The 22,094-nt window shown below is 38.3% G+C and overlaps 1 protein-coding gene across 3 annotated transcripts in view; it reads left to right on the top strand.

The window, feature by feature from the left end:
* Positions 1 to 22,094, top strand: part of vamp4 (vesicle-associated membrane protein 4) — a 59,071-nt gene that overhangs the window by 5,752 nt on the left and 31,225 nt on the right. For all 3 annotated transcript variants that reach the window (XM_087990879.1, XM_043699877.2, XM_043699874.2), the window contains exons 2-4: positions 5,309 to 5,427; positions 12,929 to 12,975; positions 17,178 to 17,228. In XM_087990879.1, coding sequence (XP_087847005.1) covers positions 5,362 to 5,427; positions 12,929 to 12,975; positions 17,178 to 17,228 — 164 coding nt within the window. In that variant the 5' untranslated portion in view covers positions 5,309 to 5,361. The remainder of the gene's footprint in view (positions 1 to 5,308; positions 5,428 to 12,928; positions 12,976 to 17,177; positions 17,229 to 22,094) is intronic.

Raw genomic sequence — 22,094 nt, 5'->3', positions numbered from 1 at the left:
TCAGTGTTTTTCCAGTTTGTTTTAGATATAACAGTCACAAGATTTGAGATCCTTGACACTTGTCAGCTTCAGTAAAGAATTCCTCTAATTTTCTTCTGAAATTTCTATCTGGAAGTTGTTCACTTGCACTTGTAAGAATCTGTGTTTGAACTTACCTTTTTGCCAAGGAGTGTGATTATGGGATGTTACAGTATTGGAACAGTTAATTTATAATAGGTACTGTATTGGGTCGTTAAGTTTCCAATAGTTAAGTTATTCTGAATTCCACTTTCTTTTGTTCGTGTTTCAACTGTAGTGTTTAAATAAACTCTGTTATGCTTAAAGCGAAGTGGTTTGACCAGTTGCATCACACCTGGAACACCCACTTCACATCTGCTTTTAAAATAAGAAAATGTTAGGGTCTAGGCTACCTTCTTAAAATATTTTGTGGGGGTCTGACCTGGTCCGTAATAGATTAGTAACCAGAAAATTGGTGTATTTGTTCTGGTAGGATTGTAAAATCTTACAGCATAAAAGGAGCTCTCCTGGCCTACCATATTCTGCTGACACTTTGGAAGAATTATCCAATTCATCCAGCTCTTTCCTCATAGCCGTGCAAAATGATCTCAAGTATATGCTAGCTCCTGTTTTGAGAAGTTATTGTTGAATCTGTTGCCAACATCCTTTCAGACAGAACCTTCCACATTGCTTGTTTCATATAATCAAAGCCAAAAATCTTTTTTTTGCAGTATCAATCTAACCATCTGGGTCTGTTTAACTTTTTTTTAAAAGTGATGAATTACATTTTCAGATCACATTTTTCTGTAAACTTTAATGGCATTGTTTAGGAGGGTTTAATGATCTTAAAAATCTTGTTGAATAGCACACTGGTTTAAGAAAACGGCCTTCAGCCTTGGATCTAGTCCAGCCCAGATTGGTAGGATGAAAGTCATGTCTTTGGCTGATTGGGTCAAGTTAATGATGAAAACCTCTGAATGCCAGCTCTCCAGGTTCTAATGTGAATTAGCAAGTGGAATTTCTCTTAATTTGCTGGTAATTGACAATCTGAGGGTGTTACAGGATGACCAAATTTAATATGGCAGTAATTGAGGATAATTAATTAACTGAATGGGTAAATATAAAGGGAGAGGCAGTTCATAATTGTTTTACTTGGTAACACTGGTGATTTGGTCGTCATGTGTAAGGCAGAGGCGTGTAATAGCATCTCCGAAAAAAGCATGTAAAGGGGGAGGCAGGTGGGACTGGTGGGTGGAAGGAGCTTTAAGATTGAGTACTTAATAAGTGCTATTCACAAAGAAACATGACTTGGTTTCTGCCTCACTGACTGATATGAATCCAAATTGACATTGGTAGCAGGGGCGAGTTGCCTAAAGGTGGAAACTGGGAATTCATTTTGATGAAAGATACTTTGAGTTAACTTTGAGAAGAGTTATTGAAACCTAATGTAACGTATTGAGTTGTGATTGTCTATCAATTTGCTGTGAAACCGAACCTTATGATCGATGGAAATATGGAGCGGACATGTGGAAATAGTTGCATTCTTCTCAGATAAGAATATGACCTTGGCACAGTTACTTCCTACTAGAAGCAAGATCATTTGTAAACTATTCTCAGAGGTAGAAAGTAAAATGTTGGCCTGAGCAAGGTTTAAAATTTGTATTAAATATGATGGATAAAATCTATAAGATTACCTAAATGAGGCATGGTGACACTTAAATTTAGAAAGGAAGATGCAGATAAAAGGATATGCAAGTTTTGAAAAAGTAATCAATGCTTACTTTTAGATTGTTGCCTTTAATTTTGCAATAATGTTGAATGTGGATGGATGCCTAATATTATTTCAGGTTAGATTTTCAGATAGAAAACACACACTTTTAGAACAGATGGAATAAATCTTTTAAAACACAACTGGAAAAAACGATCATTCCCAGTGTCTCTTGTGACTGAAATAGAACATGCAGCAATAACACACAGAATGGAACACTCAATGGAAGTAGCATCTCAAGGTCATTCAGGTAGATGCCACGAGTGTGAATGTGAAAGGAGAATCATAGCTAAAAGGAATGAATTTGGGATATATCTGGCAGAGAGTCAAACAACAGGAATTAGAGAAAAATAACAAATGAACAAATTCCAGGAATGCCGGATGTATGGCAAAATGATGTTTTAAATGAGGCTTAATAGTATGCAATTGTCTTAAATGGGATAATGGTGAGTTTGAAATCACGTGATACAGACGGTTCAGAAGGAGAAGATGGGGGTGATATTGATCAGCGAAGAGGAATTGTCCTGGCCACAGGAAGCATCTTGCAGAGCTGAATGTTTTTGGTTACAGACCCATTCAGTCACACTGTATTCGATGTTGGATGCACATCTAGTACACATGGAATGGATTTATTAAAATTTCACCAAAATTCTTCAAATCATCAGGATTGGAGTAAGGTTCAGGAATTGGAGGGACCTACCTTCAAGTTTGGGGGTGTGGCAGGGGACACCATTCTGGAACCACTGAAAAAAGTGCTGTTGGCTGTAAAATAGCAATACTAAACCACTTTACCACATAGTGTCAGGTGAATTAATCTTACTCTTTTGCAGACTGTCAATGAGAAAGACTTAAATGAAACTAGATGTGGAACACCACAAGACAACGCAGTTATATGGCAAGTCAGTTTACATAATCCGGACACCATTGTATCCCTCGAATAAGTTCGAATTTCTCTAATCAAAATACTAAGGAGGTGTTATTCATATCATGGGATAGGTGTTTAAAGAAAAAAAAACTAATTATCTTAAAACTATATTGCAGTTCGCCTTTCTATTTTCTCTCAGGTTAAAAATCCTATGAAAGGATGCAGGAGAAAGAAGCAAATGGGTACACTAAACATATAGACAAGATCAGCACTAAATACGATGTGTATAAAAAGGAAATTGGAGGACACTGTCACTGTCCAGACTTCAACAAAATCATAGCAATGAACTTGAATGTATGGGATAAGGAAAAAACAACTCATCTGCTTTGTTTAAATGGCAACTAGTTTTAACTATTTGAAAATATTATATAGTGAAGAGAAAAGAACAGTTGTTAATGGAGAATTGGATACAGACCAGGATAGAAGCACCAGCTAAATTCCTAACTGACAATGGAAGTGACCTTGCCAGTGGTGAATTTACGGATGCATATGAAAATATGGAAATTGTTATAAATATGGCAGCATAAAGTCCCTTGAGTCATGGAATGTGTGAAATAAATCATGGTAATAAGTGTAATGTTTCATAAAATCTTAGCAAACCAACCAAGCTGTAAGTTAAGATCTGCCCCAGCACAGACAGTCCAGATCTCACTGCAAATTACTGGAGATTTCAATCCATATCAATTGTTTTTTTGGGAGAAATCCAAAGTTCCTTTTGGTAATGAGCGTGATCACTGTGGCTTGTAAGGAATTACAGTTGACATCTTGTTTTTCTGAGCACTTGAATCCCCTCAACAGTGAGAAGGTCATTGACTCATTCAGCCTGAAGTCTGAGAAAATTTGTTGAGCCTTCAGAAATAAATTTTAATCCTGGGAATGTGATAAGATGAAAGAAAAGGCAAAATGACTGGAAAGGTCCAAGTGAGGTCATAGGTTGTGATGTGAAACAGTAGTCTTACAGTAGGGCATCCAAATAATTCAAATAATTTCTTGGGGCTAATCGACTATGGGCTGTTAGAATATTTTGACAATAGTACTGAAAACTTATTCCTTCAGAACTAGCTATGGCTCAAGCCTAGCTGTTCCAGTACAGCCATAACATTGACATCGATCAGACAATCTGGAAAATTGCCTAGCTGTTATTTTCATGAAAAGCAGGACAAATACAAACAACCAATTACTCCCTTATCAACCTATTCCCAGTCATCAACAAAGTGCTGGGAGGCATCATAAATAGTACTATTAAGTGATAGTTGGAAAGGATTAACCTTATTGCTAATGCTCAGTTCAGGTATGGCCAGACCTGACCTCATTAAGCCTTGGCCAAAGCATAGAAAACAAATTGAATTCTGGAGATGAGTGATTGTCCTTGGCATCAAAGCATCATTTAACCAAATGTGGGCATGAAGGAGTCCTAATAAAATTGGAGTCAAGAGGAAAAGCCTCTGCTGATTAGAATCATACCCAGCACAAAGGAAGATGATTATCATTGTTTCTCAATCATCTCAGACCCAGGATATTTCAGGATATTTTAGGCCAAATCATTGTCTGCTAATTCATCAATGACCTTCCCTTCATCTTAAAGTCAGATTAGGGATGTTCACTGATTACAAAATTCACAACAATTTAGATACTGAAGCAAAACATGTCCATATGCAGCAAAACCTGGACAATATCAAAGCTTGAGTAGTACCTATGTTCAACAAGAGAGAATCTAATCACCACCTCTTGAGATTTCATGGCAGTACCAATACTGAATCCCTCAACAATCATCCTGAGGTTATCATTGACCAGAAGTTGAACTGGACCAGCCATACAAATACTGTGATCGCAACAGCAGGTCATTATCAAGTAGTAAGCAGGTGATTGGGATTAATTGACTGGATAGTAATAAAAGAGGAGGAAGTGGAACTGGTTTGTAGAAGTTAAAAGACTGAATATTTAATAAACTCTTTCCACAAAATTATCTTAATTTCTGTCTTACTGTCCTGGATCTGATTTGACAACTGTCCATAAGCTAACCTCTTTGGTTCAAGTTTTCATTTTCATGTGTTGGTGTTTTGTGGAAGTTGTGAAGAGCACGAGTGGAATTTTGGAAAATTTGTCGCAGTCTTACTCGTAAAAGATTGTTCCTATTTTGATGAGCTTTCACTGGTGCTAAATTAGAACCTTTTTTTAATTGGATTAGATTGCCTACTGTGTGGAAACAGGCCCTTTGTTTAGAATTTGCACGCAATCAGTTTCAATGTTTAGTCTTAAGTTCAGTTTTATATATTTAAAAACTCTGCCATTAACTGCCATTTTCATTCATCTGTTTTCCTGTGTGACAGAATTAAGCAATAATGGACCTTTTAATAAATAAGGTTTGACAGACAATTGCTCTAAGCATTGGTCAAAACTGATCTGGAATGCTGTGCTCAAATCTGGTCAATGCAAGTTAGGAATAATGTATTAGCTTTCAAGGCTATGTTACTAGGACAGATTGCATAAATTGTATTCAGTTGAGCACAAGAGATTGAAGAGCAAACTGATAAAAATGTTATTTTCTCTGACAAAGTTCAGGGAAATTTAGTTCCTAATGCATAACATTAATAATACCCTTTAATTATTTGTTTTAGATTGAAGATTTGTACTTCAATTTGAAGATACCACATTCCATTGGGCAGTAATCATGCCGCCTAAATTTAAACGACATCTAAATGATGACGATGTGACAGGTTCCATAAGAAGTGAAAGGGTAAGATTTCTTACTGTTTAATTTGTTATGTACAGCATTAACAATGTCGCAAATGAGCCATTTAGGAAGTCTGGAATGGGCTTTTATTTTCTCCAGGACTCGAAATGGAACCTTGCATTTGTATCATGAAAGAGCCAACAGATGTTAGTGCTTTGCAGTCTCTGTTTCAGCCAGGGACTTCAATGTGGTTTAAATGAGCAGAATGGTAAATTTTAACCCTGAGTGAGGTGCAGATTTGTGTTTTCCCATTACTTCTGTCCCCTTTCTGCAATAATTTTTTAAGGCATGATTAGTTCCTCTCTTGAGCCCATGTGATATAGTCAATAATTTTTTAAAGTTACCCAGTCTCAACTAAGGCACTCATGATTTTGAAATTGTTGCCTTTTTCAATAAATTTTCTGGTAAGTGTGATTGGAATAAGCTCAAGTTAAGGCCCCTGTGTTTGAATAACTCCTGGATATATATGATGCATAAAGAGGTAACAACAGAACTTAGTGTAAAGAAATGCCTCAAAAAGTTTGGTTGGTATCCTTCCATTGTGGGAGATGATGGGAATGTGATTTCAAAACTTTGGTGAGATAAGATGAGATAATCTGCACTCCTTTTGATGACTGAATAAACTAATTCTAGAAAAGCAAAGACTCCCACGAGTGCCGCTAATGAGGTTGCCCCTTGCCAGTAATATGACATGACCCCTGCAATGATGATGGCAAGGATTCGTGTCAGCTTTGGAGCTTCTGAAACTAATTGTCATCGCGGTGAACTTCTATCTACTGCTGATGTTGCAATTTGCATCAATTATCAGCGAGAAGCTTCCACTTATCATGATTAATGTTTAGGGTTTTCATGCCCCTTTTGGCAGCATTGTTGAATCGCACCTTTTGAAACCCTGCTGCTCTCCTAGAATGGGCTGCCTACTTGCTTGACATAAGAACAGTAATCTTGCATCCTGTGCATTTGCCTAAGCCAGTGATGTCACCTTTGCTTGATAGTGCTAGCATGCTTGGCAGTTTTGTCCTCAAAAGGACTGTATTATTGGTGACACTATCTTTCCATGTAATGCCTAGAATGCAGGGCAGCCATTGCGGATGGAAGGAATGGAGCCTTTGTTCTTGGTTAGTTTAGGTTATCCAGCCTTTGTTGCCCTATTGCTATGGTCCTGCAGGTCAGTTTATTAATCTTTGAAATGAAAGTGAAATGGAAGTTGGAAATTTGAAATGAGAGCAAAAGAAGTTAGAAAAATGGAGCAGGTCAGGCAGCGTCTGCAGAGAGAGAAATAGAATTAATGTTTCAAGTTGATCATGGTAATGTTTCATGTTCTTCCATGTTATTTCATATCTATTTTGTTAGTTGGCCAAAGGTGGTGACTTTTTTTCTCCTGTGCACTACTCCTGAATGAACTTCTGTTTGATAAACTACCTATTTGGAAGGAAACAATAAGTTTTATTGCTCTGCAACTGGTGCTTGGAGAAGTGACGTGAGCACAAACCTGTTGAATTGTTTTACGAACCTTACTTCATTCATAACACGGGAAAAACTGGTGATACATTGTGCATTAACTTAAATGCATCAAATTCTTTGATCTTCAAATGCAGCACATGTTTTTCAATCTTTGAGACCAGTAGTCTATATGAACGGTGTCAGCATTGTTTGCAATCTATATATGCACATATTCACCAATGACAGCCTGTTATTGTTTGAATGATTTCACATAAATAATTCAACTGACTCTTTGGCTTCTGATAATACGAAAATTGTTAATCTGATGGCTGTTTTATCTCTTCAGATTGTTTTTGAGTTATTGTCTTGTTGAAGAATATGTTTTGAGTATCAGACGTAAAACTATTCTTTAGCTACTTTTACATAACCGTGTAGCAGCCCCTCCCTAAATTTAGGATTATAACCTGCAGCAGAACATCCCACTCAGAATATCAACATCATGATGTCATAATGGGAACAAGAAAATCATTTGGTAGTGATTACAGCATAATGTGAGCTCATTACTTCACCACTGTCATAAGCTAGTTTTATGGCATTTCCAGTGCAGAATGTTTGCCTTGTTTCCCACATGGCAGCAAACTCTTCATCACTCAACATACTGCTGGAGAATGATAGGCTGCAGCCACTCCTATCCCCAAATCAGATGGTAGGCATTGGTAAAAGTTCATTGGGCTGAACTGTTAACTCTATGTTTCTCTTCATAGCTGCTCTCTGACCTTAGAATTGTACAGATGTACAGCAAAGAAACAGACCCTGTGGTCCAACTCGTCCAGACCAACCAGATATCTGATATAAATCTAGTCCCATTTATCAGCATTTGGCCCAATTCCCTCTATTCATATATCTATCCAGGTGCCTTTTAATGTAGTCGTATCAAACTCCACCACTTCCTCTGGCAGCTCAGAAATAGTAAAGACTATAGATACTGAAAGTCAGAGCCAATAAAATATGGAGCTGGAAAGGCACAGCACATCAGGCAGCATCAGAGGAACAGGAAAGTCAACGTTTCAGATCAGGAGTTGAGTGTTTTGGCATACTTACGATCTTTGTCCGATAGGGTGGAGAGGGAGTGTTGACGTTGTGGATCCATCTAAGAATGCAGAATTAGTAGAGGTCCTTTGTGGGTCTGGGGGAGAGAAACCATGAGCTTGGGCAGGCTGACTGTAGTGAGAGGAGATGTCACCGCATGGCTGCAAGCATGGAACTGAGGATTTGAAGGGTGAACTGTTTCTGCAGGTGCTGTAGATAACAGTTGTCACAATTTGGTCCAAATTGAGATGGTCTGAAGGTTGTCTGGAGTTAGTGGGGGATAAGCCGACTACGTAAATAGGTGCTGAGAAACGAGAAGTGGCTGTAGGAGCGGATTGTGGTCGAAGAACTTCAGGGTGGATGAGGTAACCTGGGGGTTGCAGTGGGAGAGAGATCCCACTGAGATCTTTATGGAGGGAGGAGGAAACCTTTTTCAAGGTGGGCATCCTTCGAAGAGGCTTTGCAGTATGGTTTTCAGTGACTTGGAGTTAGCAAGGACTGCAGATGCTGGAAGTCAGAGCGGATAAAATGCGGAGCTGGAAAGGCACAGCAGGTCAGGCAGCATTGGAGGAGCAGGAAAGTCAACGTTTTCGGTTGGGACCCTTCATGAGGACTCTGGCAGCTAATTCCATACAACCACCACCCTCTGCATGAAAAAGCTGCCCCTTATGTCCGTTTTATATCTTTCCCACCCACCTCACCTTAAACCAATGCCCTCTAGTTCTGGACTCTGCCACTCCTTGGAAAATACCTTGTTTATTTATCCAATCCATGCCCCTCATGATTTTATAAACTTCTTTAAGGTCACCCCTCAGACACTCCAGGGAAAATAATCCCAGCCTATTCAACCTCTTCCTACAGCTTAAACCCTCCAAGCCTGGCCACATCCTGTAAATCTTTTCTGAACGCTTTCAAGTTTCACAACATCCTTCCTAAAGCAGGACCGGAATTGCATGCCATACTCCAAAAGAAGCCAAACCAATGTCCTAAGCAGCCGCAACATGACCTGTCAACTCCTATACTCAATGCAGTGACCAATAAAGGCAAGCTTACCAAACTCCACCTTCACTCTCCTATCTACCTGTGACTCCGTTTTCAAGAATCTATGAACTTGCACTCCAAGGTCCCTTTGTTCAGCCGCAATTCCCAGGACGTTACTATTGAGTGTGTAAGTCCTGCCCTGATTTGTCTTTCCAAAATGCAGAACCTCACATTTATCTAAATTATACTCCATTTGCCACTCCTTGGCCCATCTGATCAAGATCCCATTGTACTCTCAAGATAGCCTTCACTGTCCACTATACCTCCAATTTTCATGTCATCTGCAAAATTATTAACCATACATCCTATCCAAATCATTTATATAAATGACAAAAAACATTGGACCCAGCACCGACCCTTGTGGCGCACCGCTGGTCACAGACCTCCAGTCTGAAAAGCAACCTTCCACCACCACCTTCTATGTTCGAGCCAGTTCTATATCCAAGTAGGTAGTTCTCCATGTATTCCATGTGATCTCACCTTGCTAACCAGTCTATCGTGAGCACCCTTATTTAATGCCTTACTGAAGTCCACATAGGTCACATCCACCCCCCTGCCCTTATCAATCCTCTTCATTACTTAAGAAAATCCAATGAAGTTAGTGATACATGATTTCCCATGCACAAAGTCATGTTGACTATTCCTAATCAGTCTTTGCCTTTCCAACTTTGCAGAATTTTTAACCTCTTGTTCATCTTTCACGTTTCCAGCACTTGCTCCATTTAGATTTTGTGATAGATACTGAAATTAGTTGAAGTCCCCATGCTGCATTTAGCACAAAATGGGGGCTCAAAATGTTTTTGTCTGTTTACCGTTGCATGCATTTCATCTGCCCTTTGAACTACCAGTCTGCTACAGTAGAATTATCTCCTTACTGCTCACTGATAGATTTCTTTAAATTCTGGTATTGCCACATTATTTTGTAATTGCAGGTAATCCCAGGGATTTGAACAGGTTCTGGTCTTGAGTTCATTTACAAGTCGATTTGTATGCAAGTCAGAACTCAATGCAGGCCATTGTAAAATAGCTGTTCATAAATATAAGGAAATGTTCATGTGATCTTTAAAATTAATATTAAAATATCCTTGCATGGGGTTACATTCATTAATCAGGAATCCTCTGTAAATGTACATTTTATATTAACTATAACACATTTTGCTTCCTCCAAATATCTAAAAATGTGAACCTTTTGTTAAAATAATGTCACAATTGAAAACACTCCCCCTGCTGATCAATCAGTGAAACAGCTTACAGTCCCTTTTTTTTGTTGTGTGCATTTTCCCCAGTCCTCTTGCCTAGAACAGCTGAATGCAAAACCTTAACTCAAGTGGACAATGTGTTTGCGAAAACAGACTGTTTCACATACCTTCCCACCTGAGACAAAGAATAAACGAGCAGAATCAAGCACGAGTATTGATTGGTATATTTCGGAAAATTTTACATTTTGCTGAACCTGTTAATTTGAGCAGATACTTGTTTTGGAAGATAGTAACAACAACAAAACTCTGTGATTGAATTCATTTTCCATACAATTGTCAAATACTTGACCTACATTTGCTTCCTGTACAACTGAATAACAAGGCAGTGATATCGGAAGAAGTAAATTAGCATCTTTGTCCAATTAAGCTGAACTATGTGCTCATCATTAATTTTAATATGAGGATCAGGAACATGGTATATTCAGGGCTTATGATTTCGTTCCCCACCCTTTCACTCCCACTTTCTCTTCATTTCTCTGTCATTGTATCATGATAACATTTTGAGCTTAATAAAGCCCAAATAAAGAGTAATACATGTAAAAGTTGCAAATAATTTCAATCTTGTCATATTGCTAAAGTATGCTCACCTTCTGAGTTTTGCTGTAATGGTCATAGATGTGCTTGTTTGAATTATTGCTTGTAACTATCTCCCAGGCAAGCATGTATTATCCTATGGAGCTCTATAGTAGGGCCATTTCATTTGACCTAAATGCATGTTTACTGTACTTTAGGTTATACACAGAAATTCCAGTCATCTTTTGGCTGCTGTCACTCTAATCAACAGTAGGCTGAGTTAATAATTTCTTACATCACATTTGGAGCAGTATGTCAACATTCGCTTTTTTTGGGTGTTGGAACCCTGTTGTTGGTCCTGCATGGAATTCCAAGTGCACCCTGTGATCAGTGGACCTGCTAGTGTAAACCATCTCGAGGCAGCCTTTTGTTTAATTAGTTGCCTTTGTACATGCCATCCTGTTGAGGGCAGTCTGTGCATTTCCAAGGCTGGTGGCCCAGTCAGAGGCCCCACCAGGAGAGGTGAGCACTATAGAAGCAGGCAGATGAGTGTGATGGAACCTAAAACATGACAGTGCCCTTGGTTGCCTGCATTGACTTCATGAACTGAAGACCCCTGAAGCTGGCCTCCATCCATCTGATGGAGGATAAAATCCACCACAGGAGTAGTTGTGGTGAGGTCTTCTGTTCGCCAAAGGTGAGCCAACCTGCTGCCAGGATGCTGACTTGTTCCTGAGGTGGTTGCCCTCCTGGTCCGCTAATCCCATATCTATGCATCCCATTATTCAGGGACCAGATAAATAAATCTGTAGAGGAGGCCTCTGAGGAAGTTGGTGAAAATAGGAACATTGAGTCATTCAAATACAAGTTGACGGATTGTTTCAGAAAAATACATATTTGGTGTGTCGTTCATGACTAATTTGAGACATGACCTGGGTTAAACATGTTGTGTTTCTATTATAATTTTTTTTGTCTAGTAATTCCTATGCAAAAGGGTACAGGAAAGGTGTGCATAAAAATATTGCTGAAAAGATCTCAGCCTCTAAGATTGAATTGCAGTATGAGTTGCTGCTAAACTAGAAGTTGTCTTGTATGTCAGAGATAACTACTAAATAATTTTACACATTCTTGAACAGAACAACCTTTATGATTTATGCTCCAGTGTAAGTCCCTTGGAACCCAGATGATGAGGTCCAAAAGGTGAAACTATGTTGTAGCTGAACCGTGTTATCTTGTATTTTTGACAAGTAAAATTGAGATTTAAATAACAAATTATCTGTTTGAGAAGCAATAGGATCCAATGCTGTAAGTGAATTTACAGTATATTGAAACATGTTCTAATGGACTTCCGTGTACTTGAAAATCACCTTTTTTTTTATCAATTTTGTGGAAATGACGTGCTGTGATATCATTTGGTTTGCAGTAATGCAAATAAAGATTCTATTAATCTTTTATAACATCACAAAGTGTCACTTGAAATTGAGTTTGGGTCAAGGTGGTTGAGTGTAGTGGGAGTCCCAAACAGTATCTGGAAGCAAGCACTTGATAGTGATTTTCCCTGAAATGGTTAAGTAGTTACTGGAAAGCATGCTGTGAGAGTGGACTTTCAATGCTGGAAGGCCAAGTGGGGACAACGTTCCTTTTAAAAAAAAATGAAATAAAAAATAGCCAGCTTACAGGATGGTCTGTACAGCCTGTTGCCATATTGGTGGGGATGGTCTCCAAAGTTATCTGAAGCACTAGGCCAGTCTGCTGCTGTGACTACTTGGTCTTGATCACTTAGCTGAGGGTGTAAGCACTTGCCCTGTTAATCAATCTTCATAAAGTACCAGGCCATTTATCTTTTGAAGTTAGTATTTAATCTGAACATTTTCATCAGTTATTGAAGTGAAGACAAAACAAAAATGCCATGTCCCACAGTCAACATATGTTCTGCATGCTTTGCCCTTTGTTATCAAACAACCACTTGGCTGTGAATACAGGTATGAGAGTTTATGCTAATTTGAAACTATAGGTAAATGAGCCCCTGACCAAACAGTTGTCTTCAAGCTGTTGTGAAGTTTCACCGATTTTATGAAAGTGATGGTATAACTTCCAGAATTAACCTCGTGACCTTTAATGACTGACATCTTTCACACTAACTTTAACCTCTTTTACAGCGGAACCTGTTAGAAGACGATTCTGATGAAGAGGAAGATTTTTTCCTGTGAGTACGTGCTCTTATTTCATCATGCAGTAAATTTCAATTTCAACCAAGCCCTGGTTTTGGATCCTCACAAGGACTGGCAAAGCAGTTTATTCTGCTGAGATAATAAGGTTTCACACCCATTTGGAGTCAGTATTAAAATTGACTGCCTGCTTTCCTATCGTTTTCTGCAATTGTATTAGTATTTCATTAAAAATGATTTAACTACCTTTGCATCTCCTCTTGGTTTTTGCTGTCAGTAACTAGAGGACAGACTTGAATTTTATCACCCAGAAAAATTTTGTTTAAATTTCTGCAGTGCATTTATATGTTGTATTTCTGTTTGTGAAAAGCTGTTTTTGGGGAATTTTTCTTAAATACTAAGGGCCAATTCCTATTGCAAGGATATCCAAACTGCTGTACTTAAATTTCTGTGAGTGTAAAACATGGAACCTTGGGATCATACACAGAAGTTAAACCTATGTCCTTGTTTAGTTTGCTGTTATCACCAGTTCTATTTTCCCAACTTCATCCAACAAAAAGACAGCACTGATTGGAAACAGTCCTGTCTGAATTTTGGACATCGCGAACTTGCATGCAAACTGGATTGAGTTCTTTTTTTTAAAAGACTCAATGGAAATGAGAACACAAGAACTAGGAGCAGGAGTAGGCCATCTGGCCCTTCGAGCCTGCTCTGCCATTCAATAAGGTCATGGCTGATCTTTTTGTGGCCTCAGCTCCACTTACCCACTCACTCACCGTAACCCTTAATTCCATTATTGTTTAAAAAAAAGTCTGTAAGAATGTTTACTGAAATAGTGTCGACTACTTCACAGTGAATTCCATAGATTCCCAACCCTCTGGGTGAAGAAGTTCCTTCTTAATTCAGTCCTAAATCTGCTCTTCTTAGTTTTGAGGCTATGCCCTCTTGTCCTAGTTTCACCTGCCAACGGAAACATCCTCTATACGTCTATCTTATTTATTTCCTTCATAATTTTATGTTTGTATAAGCTCCCCCTTCATTCTTCTAAATTCCAATGAATATAATTCCAGTCTACTCAGTCTCTTCTCATAAGCAAACCCCCCAACTCCAGAACCAACCTAGTGAACCTTCTTTACACCATTTCCAGTGTCAGTACATCCTTCGCTTAAGTAAGGAGAACCAAAACTGCATGCAGTACTCCAGCTGAGGCCTTACCAGCACCCTATACTGCTGCAACATCACCTCCCTGCTTTCTAAACTCAACCCCTTTAACAATGAAGGACAAAATTCCAGTTGCCTTCCTAATTACCTGTTGTACCTGCAGACCAACCTTCTGTGATTCATGCACAAGGACACACAGGTCCCTCTGCATCGCAGTGTGCTGTGACTTTTTACCATTCAAGTAATAATCCTTTTTATTATTACTCGTACCAAAATGGATGACTTCACATTTATTAACATTGTATTCCATCTGCCAGACCTTTGCCCACTCACTTAAAGTTTGCTCTGGCACTCATCTTAGTGTCATCTGCAAACGTTGACAGACTATACATGGTCTCCAACTCCAAATCATCTATGGAAGTTGTGAATAATTGCAGTCCCAACACTGGTCCTTGAGGCACATCACTAGATACTGGTTGCCAACCAGAATAGCATGCATTTATTCCGTTTATTTTCTTCCTGTTAGTCAACCAATCCTCTATCCATGCTAATACTTTACCCATACGCCATGTATCTATCTTGTGCAGCAGCCTCTTGTGCGGCACCTTGTCGAAAGCCTTTTGGGAATCTCTGTACAGCACATCTACTGGGATCCCATTCTCCACCATGTTCGTAACGTCTTCATAGAATTCGAAAAGATTAGTTAAGCATGACTGTCCTTCATGATGCCTTGCTATTTCTTCCTTGATAATAGACTCAAGTATTTTCCTCACTACAGAGGTTAAGCTAACTGGTCTATAATTCCCCATATTTTGTTTACCTGCCTTTTTAAGCAATGGCATCGCATTTGCCGTTTTCCAATCTGCTGGAACTGCCCCAGCGTTCAGCGAGGTTCGGAAAATTATCACAAATGCTCTTGCTATTTCTCTTGTCATCTCTTTTAGTATCCTGGGATGCATTCTATCAGGGCCAGGAGACTTGACTATCCTTAGCTCCATTAGCTAAGGATTATTTCCAGGCCCTCACCTACCTTTGTCTCTTTGTCAGTTACTGGCATGTTATTAGTGTCCTCCACTGTGAAAACCGACACAAAATACCTGTTCAATGCCTCTGCCATTTCCTCATATCCCATAACTAAATGCCCCTTCTCATCCACTAAAGGGTCAATGTTTACTTTAGCCACTTTTTTTTTCATTTTATATATTCGTAGAAACGTTTGCTATCTACCTTTATATTCTATGCTAGTTTTTTCTCATGTTCTATCTTACTTTTTATTAGAGTAATATCTCTCGAGTTATCCTTCCTTTTCACTTCTTTCATAGACTGCCTTGTAGTTAAACCTTCCTGCACACATGCTACCCTGCTGCATTCCTTTTTACTTCCTATCGTACTTCTTATCATTTTCCCTTTCCCTTCTCCTCCGACTCACTAGTTTAAAGTCCTTAGTGAACACCCTATCTATCCTTATCACTAGAACGCTGGTTCCAGATTGGTTCAGGTGGAGGCTGTCCCATTGGTCTGGATCTCTCCTGTTCCAAAACTGATGCTAATGTCCCATGAAATGGAACCCTTCTTTCTCACACCACTCCTATAACCACATGTTTGCTTCCCTAATTTTCTTATCCCTAAACCAATATGCACATGGTTTAGGTAGTAATCCAGAGATTGTAACCCTTGAGGACCTGTTCCTTAATTTTGTTCCTAATGCTTAATAATCCCTGAACAGGTCCTCTGTCCTAGCCTTGCCTATGTTGTTTGTCCCACATGGACCACAACAACTGGATCCTCCCCCTCCCGCTCCAATATCCTTTCAAGCCGGTCAGAGGTCTCCTGCACCCTAGCACCAGACAGGAACATACTATGTGGAACTCGCAGTCTGGCTTGCAAAGGATGCTATCTATTCCCTTAGTTATGGAAAATACCTGGTAGTGCTGAATGATAGCCAAGTTTGGCTGTCATTACAATTATTTGTGAATTTTATTATTGTTTGATTTAGAAATTTTCCACCAATGCCAAAACTGGCTGGATTGAATATTATAATTTATAGATTGGCATAAAATCAATTCCAAAATAATGTCACAGGCCAAGAGAGTAAATTTTATTCATTGTCTTTCTTATCAGCAATGTTTCACAACTCACTTAAGAGAAGTATGTTTTGAGTTTTGGATGTATGTAGTGTTAAATTGACTGTGAGCAAAACAAGAAACTTGAAAACAAATTAATATTTTTTATTTGCACTACCATCATCATTGACAATAACCTCTGCAAGGGTGCAGTTTCTTTGCCCCTGTGCCTTACCTAAATGATCATTTAATAACTATGAACCTATACTGTCGATAATTAATTTGACCCCAGGAGAGAAAGACAGTAAGGCTGAGTCCATTCTCATCCTTGCCCAGTAAGCAGATGTCTATTTGCCAACTGGAACCATGGCCCTGGTTTCCCATGGCTCTGGTTTCCCACTCTCTCCCCTCTTTCTAGCTCAGAGACGTTGTCACATTTTTGGAGTCTTTGCACCAAACAGTGCTGATATGGATTTGAAACTACAATCTTTCTGATCTCTTATTGAGAGATGAGAAAACGTGGCTTGTTCTGAATATAGATAAATTTAAATGGAGATTTAACAGAGTTTCTCAAAATTGAGGGATTTTAACTCCGTAGGTAAGGCATTGGTTCCATTAGCCATCAATAATGAGGATTTTGACTTTTAGGTAATTGCCAAAAGAAACAATAGAAGTTTTTTAAATGCAGCAAGTTATGTTAGTTGGGAATGCATTGTGTGAAAGGGTTATGCAAACAGAATCAATGGAACTTCATATATATTTAAAGGATAACTTCTTGTCAATGAGGCTTCCTGAGGTGAATGAATCCATGATTGTGTGCAGTTAGTATTAAAAAGGAGTCTGCTACCCTTTCAACTGGGGATTATTGTTGAATGAAAGGTGCGATGCATAACATGATCTGATGATTAAGAATTAAGTTTGATAACCTGTTCAATATGCAACATTTTCAGATTGTTTAATCATGATTTATATACCTATCATTCTTCAGCATTTCTGATTCAATGTTTTCTCTACAGAAGAGGACCTACTGGACCAAAGTTTGGACCACAGAATGATAAGATCAAGCAGTATGTGTCCAATATGTTAAATTTTTAAATCCTGTTGGTCTTTTTTATATAATCTTGGACTAATCTTGCTGTTTTGCCAAAAATGTATTTTTGTTCATTATGGGTAATTATATGTAATACAGCAGACCAAGTGATCCAGGCTGGATGGCACCTGTGGCAATATCCATAGTTGTTGGCCATGTCAAATAGAGTGATGTAGAATGTGACAAGAATCCAATATGAAAATAATTTATATAAAGTATAAATAATGTTTTCTTACTGTCAGATGTAAAAAGAAAAGCTTGCAGTATTTAGTTGTCAAGACGCAAATGTAATGAGAAGATTTGTCAAAACATTTCTTTAATTTTAAAAATATTCATGCTTTGCACATAAATGATCATTGGCCTAACTTCAGTGAATGTAGAATTTAGGCATTTTGTAATGAAATAAATCCTGCTAAAGTAGATAGCAGTCCAGTATCTGAAGTATTCAGTAGATTAAAAATACAAAGAATTAAATTAGTACTAAATTTCTAACCATTATTTTTGTTAATGATCCTTCTACAGTTATATGAAACAAAAATAACTGTTATTGTCAGCCGTTTGCTTATCTGATAGCTAACATGTCAAGCCAGTAATGTGGGTGGAAGAAAGTGATGTTTAGATTTTGATTAAGCCTTTTAAATACACTTTCTGCATTAACAATTTTTTGAAGTGACAATACTAGCATAAACACTCATGCTTATTTTTTTCCACATAAAGTTTATTTTAGGGTAGTCACCTTTTACTTCACATTACTATTTGTATATCTGTATGATTTCCTTGTGGCAATCTGATTGATATTGAATGATTGATGTGACTCATTCTTCAGCAGTCTGTCTCTATGTATCCTGTCCTGTCCTGTCCTGTGGTGATTTTTAAAATACTTCCATTAGAATATATAATACAGTGAAAAAACGCATTTTTTTTTAATGAGGTATCATTTTTTGATTTTTTTTTGATGAGGTATAATTAATGAAATTGAATTGTATGCCCCCCAAAGTATGATATGCTTTAGATTGTAGTGTCTAATACTGCATGTTGTATTTTATCTAAGTTTTTTTAAAGATTTTGTGATATTAAATATATTGATATATCATTGTTGATTTTTATGCTGCTGCTATTGTCTGGAATCTCACCAAGAGCAACTTGCAAATGAGATGGTGAGATGGTGGTTGATGATACTTGCTTGATTTCATTTGGAATAATAAATTGTTCCGTGTTTTGCCTTCCCAAGTCACGTAGTTGGAAGTTTAAAATTCTTTCAAATTCTTTCTGATTTTGAAATGATTATTCTCTGCAAAATTCTTTGAGGCAACCTGAAAGCTTAAATAATGAAAGAACTTGCATTTATACTGTACTTGCCATGATCACGAGGTTCCAGCCAATAAAATGTTTGTGTATTCGCTGTTCTTATGGGAACGTTCAGCTGGATTGATTGAATGTTTTAGATGGATTGATTAGATTCTAGATTAGATTAGATTCCCTACAGTGTGGAAACAGGCCCTTTGGCCCAACAAGTCCACACCGACCCTCTGAAGAGCAACCCACCTAGACCCATTTCCCTCTGACTAATGCAGCTAACACTATGAGTAATTTAGAATGGCCAACTCACCTAACCTGCACATCTTTGGATTGTGGGAGGAAACTGGAAGTCCCGGAGGAAGCCCACGCAGAATGTGCAAACTCCACACAGGCAGTTGCCTAAGACTGGAATCGAACCTGGGTCCTTGGCGCTGTGAAGCAGCATTGCTAACCATTGAGCCACCGTACCATCCTTACAGAATAAACATATCACATCTGAAGAACATCCACAATCCAAACATTGACACTTGCTTAACTACACCATCTGTGGGCAAGGGACTGCAGTGATGTTTGCATCAGCTATGCCATGAGAGATGCAGGCAACTGCTGGACTAATCACCATCTGATCTACCGTATCCAGTCTAGACCCAAAAGAGAGAAATAATGCTTCTATGAAATTGCCTTTCTATTTTTTTTCTGTAGGTAAATAGGAGCCTGTAAATGTGATGTAATTGGACTTTCAAAGGTCTTTGATATGGTGCAGCCTCAAAGTTTACTAAATAAAAGCTTAGAGCATAAGGTTAACTTATTAGCACCGAGGATTGGTTAACTAACAGGAAACCAAGAGAAGATATTGCTGGGTCGTTTTTAGATTGGCAAGCTGTAACTGGTGGAGTGCCACAGCAATCAATGCTGAGGTCTTGGCTATTTACAATCAGTGTCAATGAATTTGATGAAAGAACCAAATGTATGTGATGATGGCCTAAAGAGAATATAGTGAGTCATGAAGAGAAGTTTAAAACAAAAAGTAAAGTAAAAGTTCCATAGTCTGGGAGAACCATAGAGTTGCTTTCTTATCAGATGGAAACAGCTGCTGGTGTTATAACCTGAGAGTCACCACACTTCAGGTGAGGTTGAGAAGGTGAGACTGTCACAGTAACCTCTCCTTGTGTGATTTGGAGATGCCGGTGTGGACTGAAGTGTACAAAGTTAAAAATCACACAACACCAGGTTATAGTCCAACAGGTTTAATTGGAAGCACACTAGCTTTCGGAGCGACGCTCCTTCATCAGGTGATTGTCTCCTCGTGTGGGACTTGAATACCCACAGTATTGGTGTCACTCTCTGCCTCATAAACCAGCCATCCAACCAACTGAGCTAACTGATTCCTGTAAAAATAAGGAGAATGCAAAAGGATATAATTTGACTATGTAAATGGGCAAACATTTGGCAAGTGGAGTATAGTGTGAACTTGCCCATTTTGGCAGTAAGAATAGAAAAACAATATGTTATTTAAATAGCAAGAGATTGTAGAATTCTGTAGTCTGGGGATTCTGGGTGAACTACAAAATGTTATTATGCAATTGCAGGAAGTGTTTAAGAAGGCGAGGAAGGAATGTTGATGTTTATTGTGATGGGAATGGGTTATAAAAGTAAGGAAGTTATGCTAGTAGTAGAAGGTGTTAATGATACCATATCTTGAGTACTGCATATAATTTGATCTCCTTATTTAAGAAAGATAATTGCACTAAATGCAGTTTAACAAGGTTCACTTGATAATTCCTAGGATGAAGGAGTTATCTAATGAGGAAAGGTTGCATATATTGGGTCTGTTATCATTGGAGCTTAGATACATGAGATGTGATTTTATAAAAATATAAGACCCTGAGGGGACAAAACAGGGTGGAGTTGGAATGATACTTTCCACTCCAGGAGAAAATAACTAAGGTTTAAAAAAAGTCTCCCATTTCTGATGGTGACAAGGAGAAATAGCTTTTCTCTGAGTGTCATTGTTCTGTGGATTTTGCTTCCCCAGAGAGCAGTGTTGGCAGAATTATTAAATATTTCTGAGGGAGAGAGATTCTTGATTAACAAGGGAGTCAAAGGTTGTAGGGGGTAACCAGGAAATTAGAGTTGAGGCCACATACAGATCAATGACATCATCAATTGACGGAACAGCTTGAGAGGCCATATGGCCTAGTTCTCCAAATTTGTTTGTTTGCATTTACATTTATCTCAAATTCCAGCAGAAACTAGAAATTTGACAATTCAAGTTCAAGTGAATGGAGTTTTTTTTATTAAAACATTTTCTGTATGCAAACATCACTGCAAAGGTTGCAGCTGGCTGTGGACAGTTAAGATTAAACCACATCCCTAATGAAGGAGTGGAGTCACGTACACAGCGGTTAAGAAAAATGGGCTCCTTTCCCTACAGGACATGAGTGATCTATGGTTTCATGTCCACTTTTTAAAAGTAAACGAAATCCAGTTCTCACATTGCCATTGTGGGGCTTGCGTTCTCTGGACTGACTGACTGGAGATTCAGGCTACCACTCTATTGGACATGTTCTGATGCTTTTTAACGTGAATTGACATCAGCAAGATTTCATTTTTGAAAATCAAAATTTCACAGTAGTTCCAAATATGACTCAAACTGTAAGCTAAATGACTTTGGATAGCCTTAATCTTAGAAAGTTTGTTCATGTTAATATTTAAATATTAAATTTCCCAAAATTACATTACCAGTTGACTCTAATCTCCCTGAGGCATCATGATGCTTCCTTCTGTAGATCAGTTAAAATGTGTTGCAAAGAGTGCCAAGATGTATAGATTAGGAACCATTTATTTGTGCTTTTTTATTCTAAAGATTTCAATTTATATTTGTTTGGTCGTCCAGAAATTGAGTTTTACTGAATAAAATAAATTCTGAGGGAGGACAATATTGGTTGGTAGGTGAACTTTGATAGAGACTTTACCATGCAGAATGCACCAGTTAATGATGACTTGAATTACCTGCCAAGCATTGTTTAAATTTTGAATCAGGCAGGTTGACTAAATGGTCAAAATATGGTGCAGAGAAATGAACCAGTGAATGGCTGTCACCAATTTTCCTGAGTTGAAATAGACGTAGTGCATGTACATGTTCTTTCCATCGACAAAGATCAGAGCCCTGTCTGTTCATATGCAGCCTTCAGTATATGCAAGTGCACACACGTGAGTCCAACTGACAGTCCTAAATTACATTGATTGTCAGTGTAATTCTTCACAAATTGAGGAATATCACGGAAATGTTGTCCAATTGCAGAATCTCATCTCATATTATGACAGTGTTGTGAGATTTCCAAGTTCAGGCTGGTTGATACCTTGCTTGTTGCAAACAGTTGAAGGGAAATGCTATTTGCGGCTATCTACCAGTCTTTGGGGTGTACGCTGTATGTATCTGGCAACATGTTGACACTGAAAATTGCCTACTGTTTTACTCATTTGTGACGTAGGAAAAATGTTTATTTGGCTTGTTGGCAGCATCCTGTTAGAGGTTGCTTCT

Source organism: Chiloscyllium plagiosum, unplaced genomic scaffold, assembly GCF_037043375.1.
Source record: "Chiloscyllium plagiosum isolate Xiang-an unplaced genomic scaffold, Cpla_swu_hap1 HiC_scaffold_9, whole genome shotgun sequence".
Classification (NCBI taxonomy): Eukaryota; Metazoa; Chordata; class Chondrichthyes; order Orectolobiformes; family Hemiscylliidae; genus Chiloscyllium; species Chiloscyllium plagiosum.
This window is presented reverse-complemented; position numbering and strand designations above follow the sequence as displayed.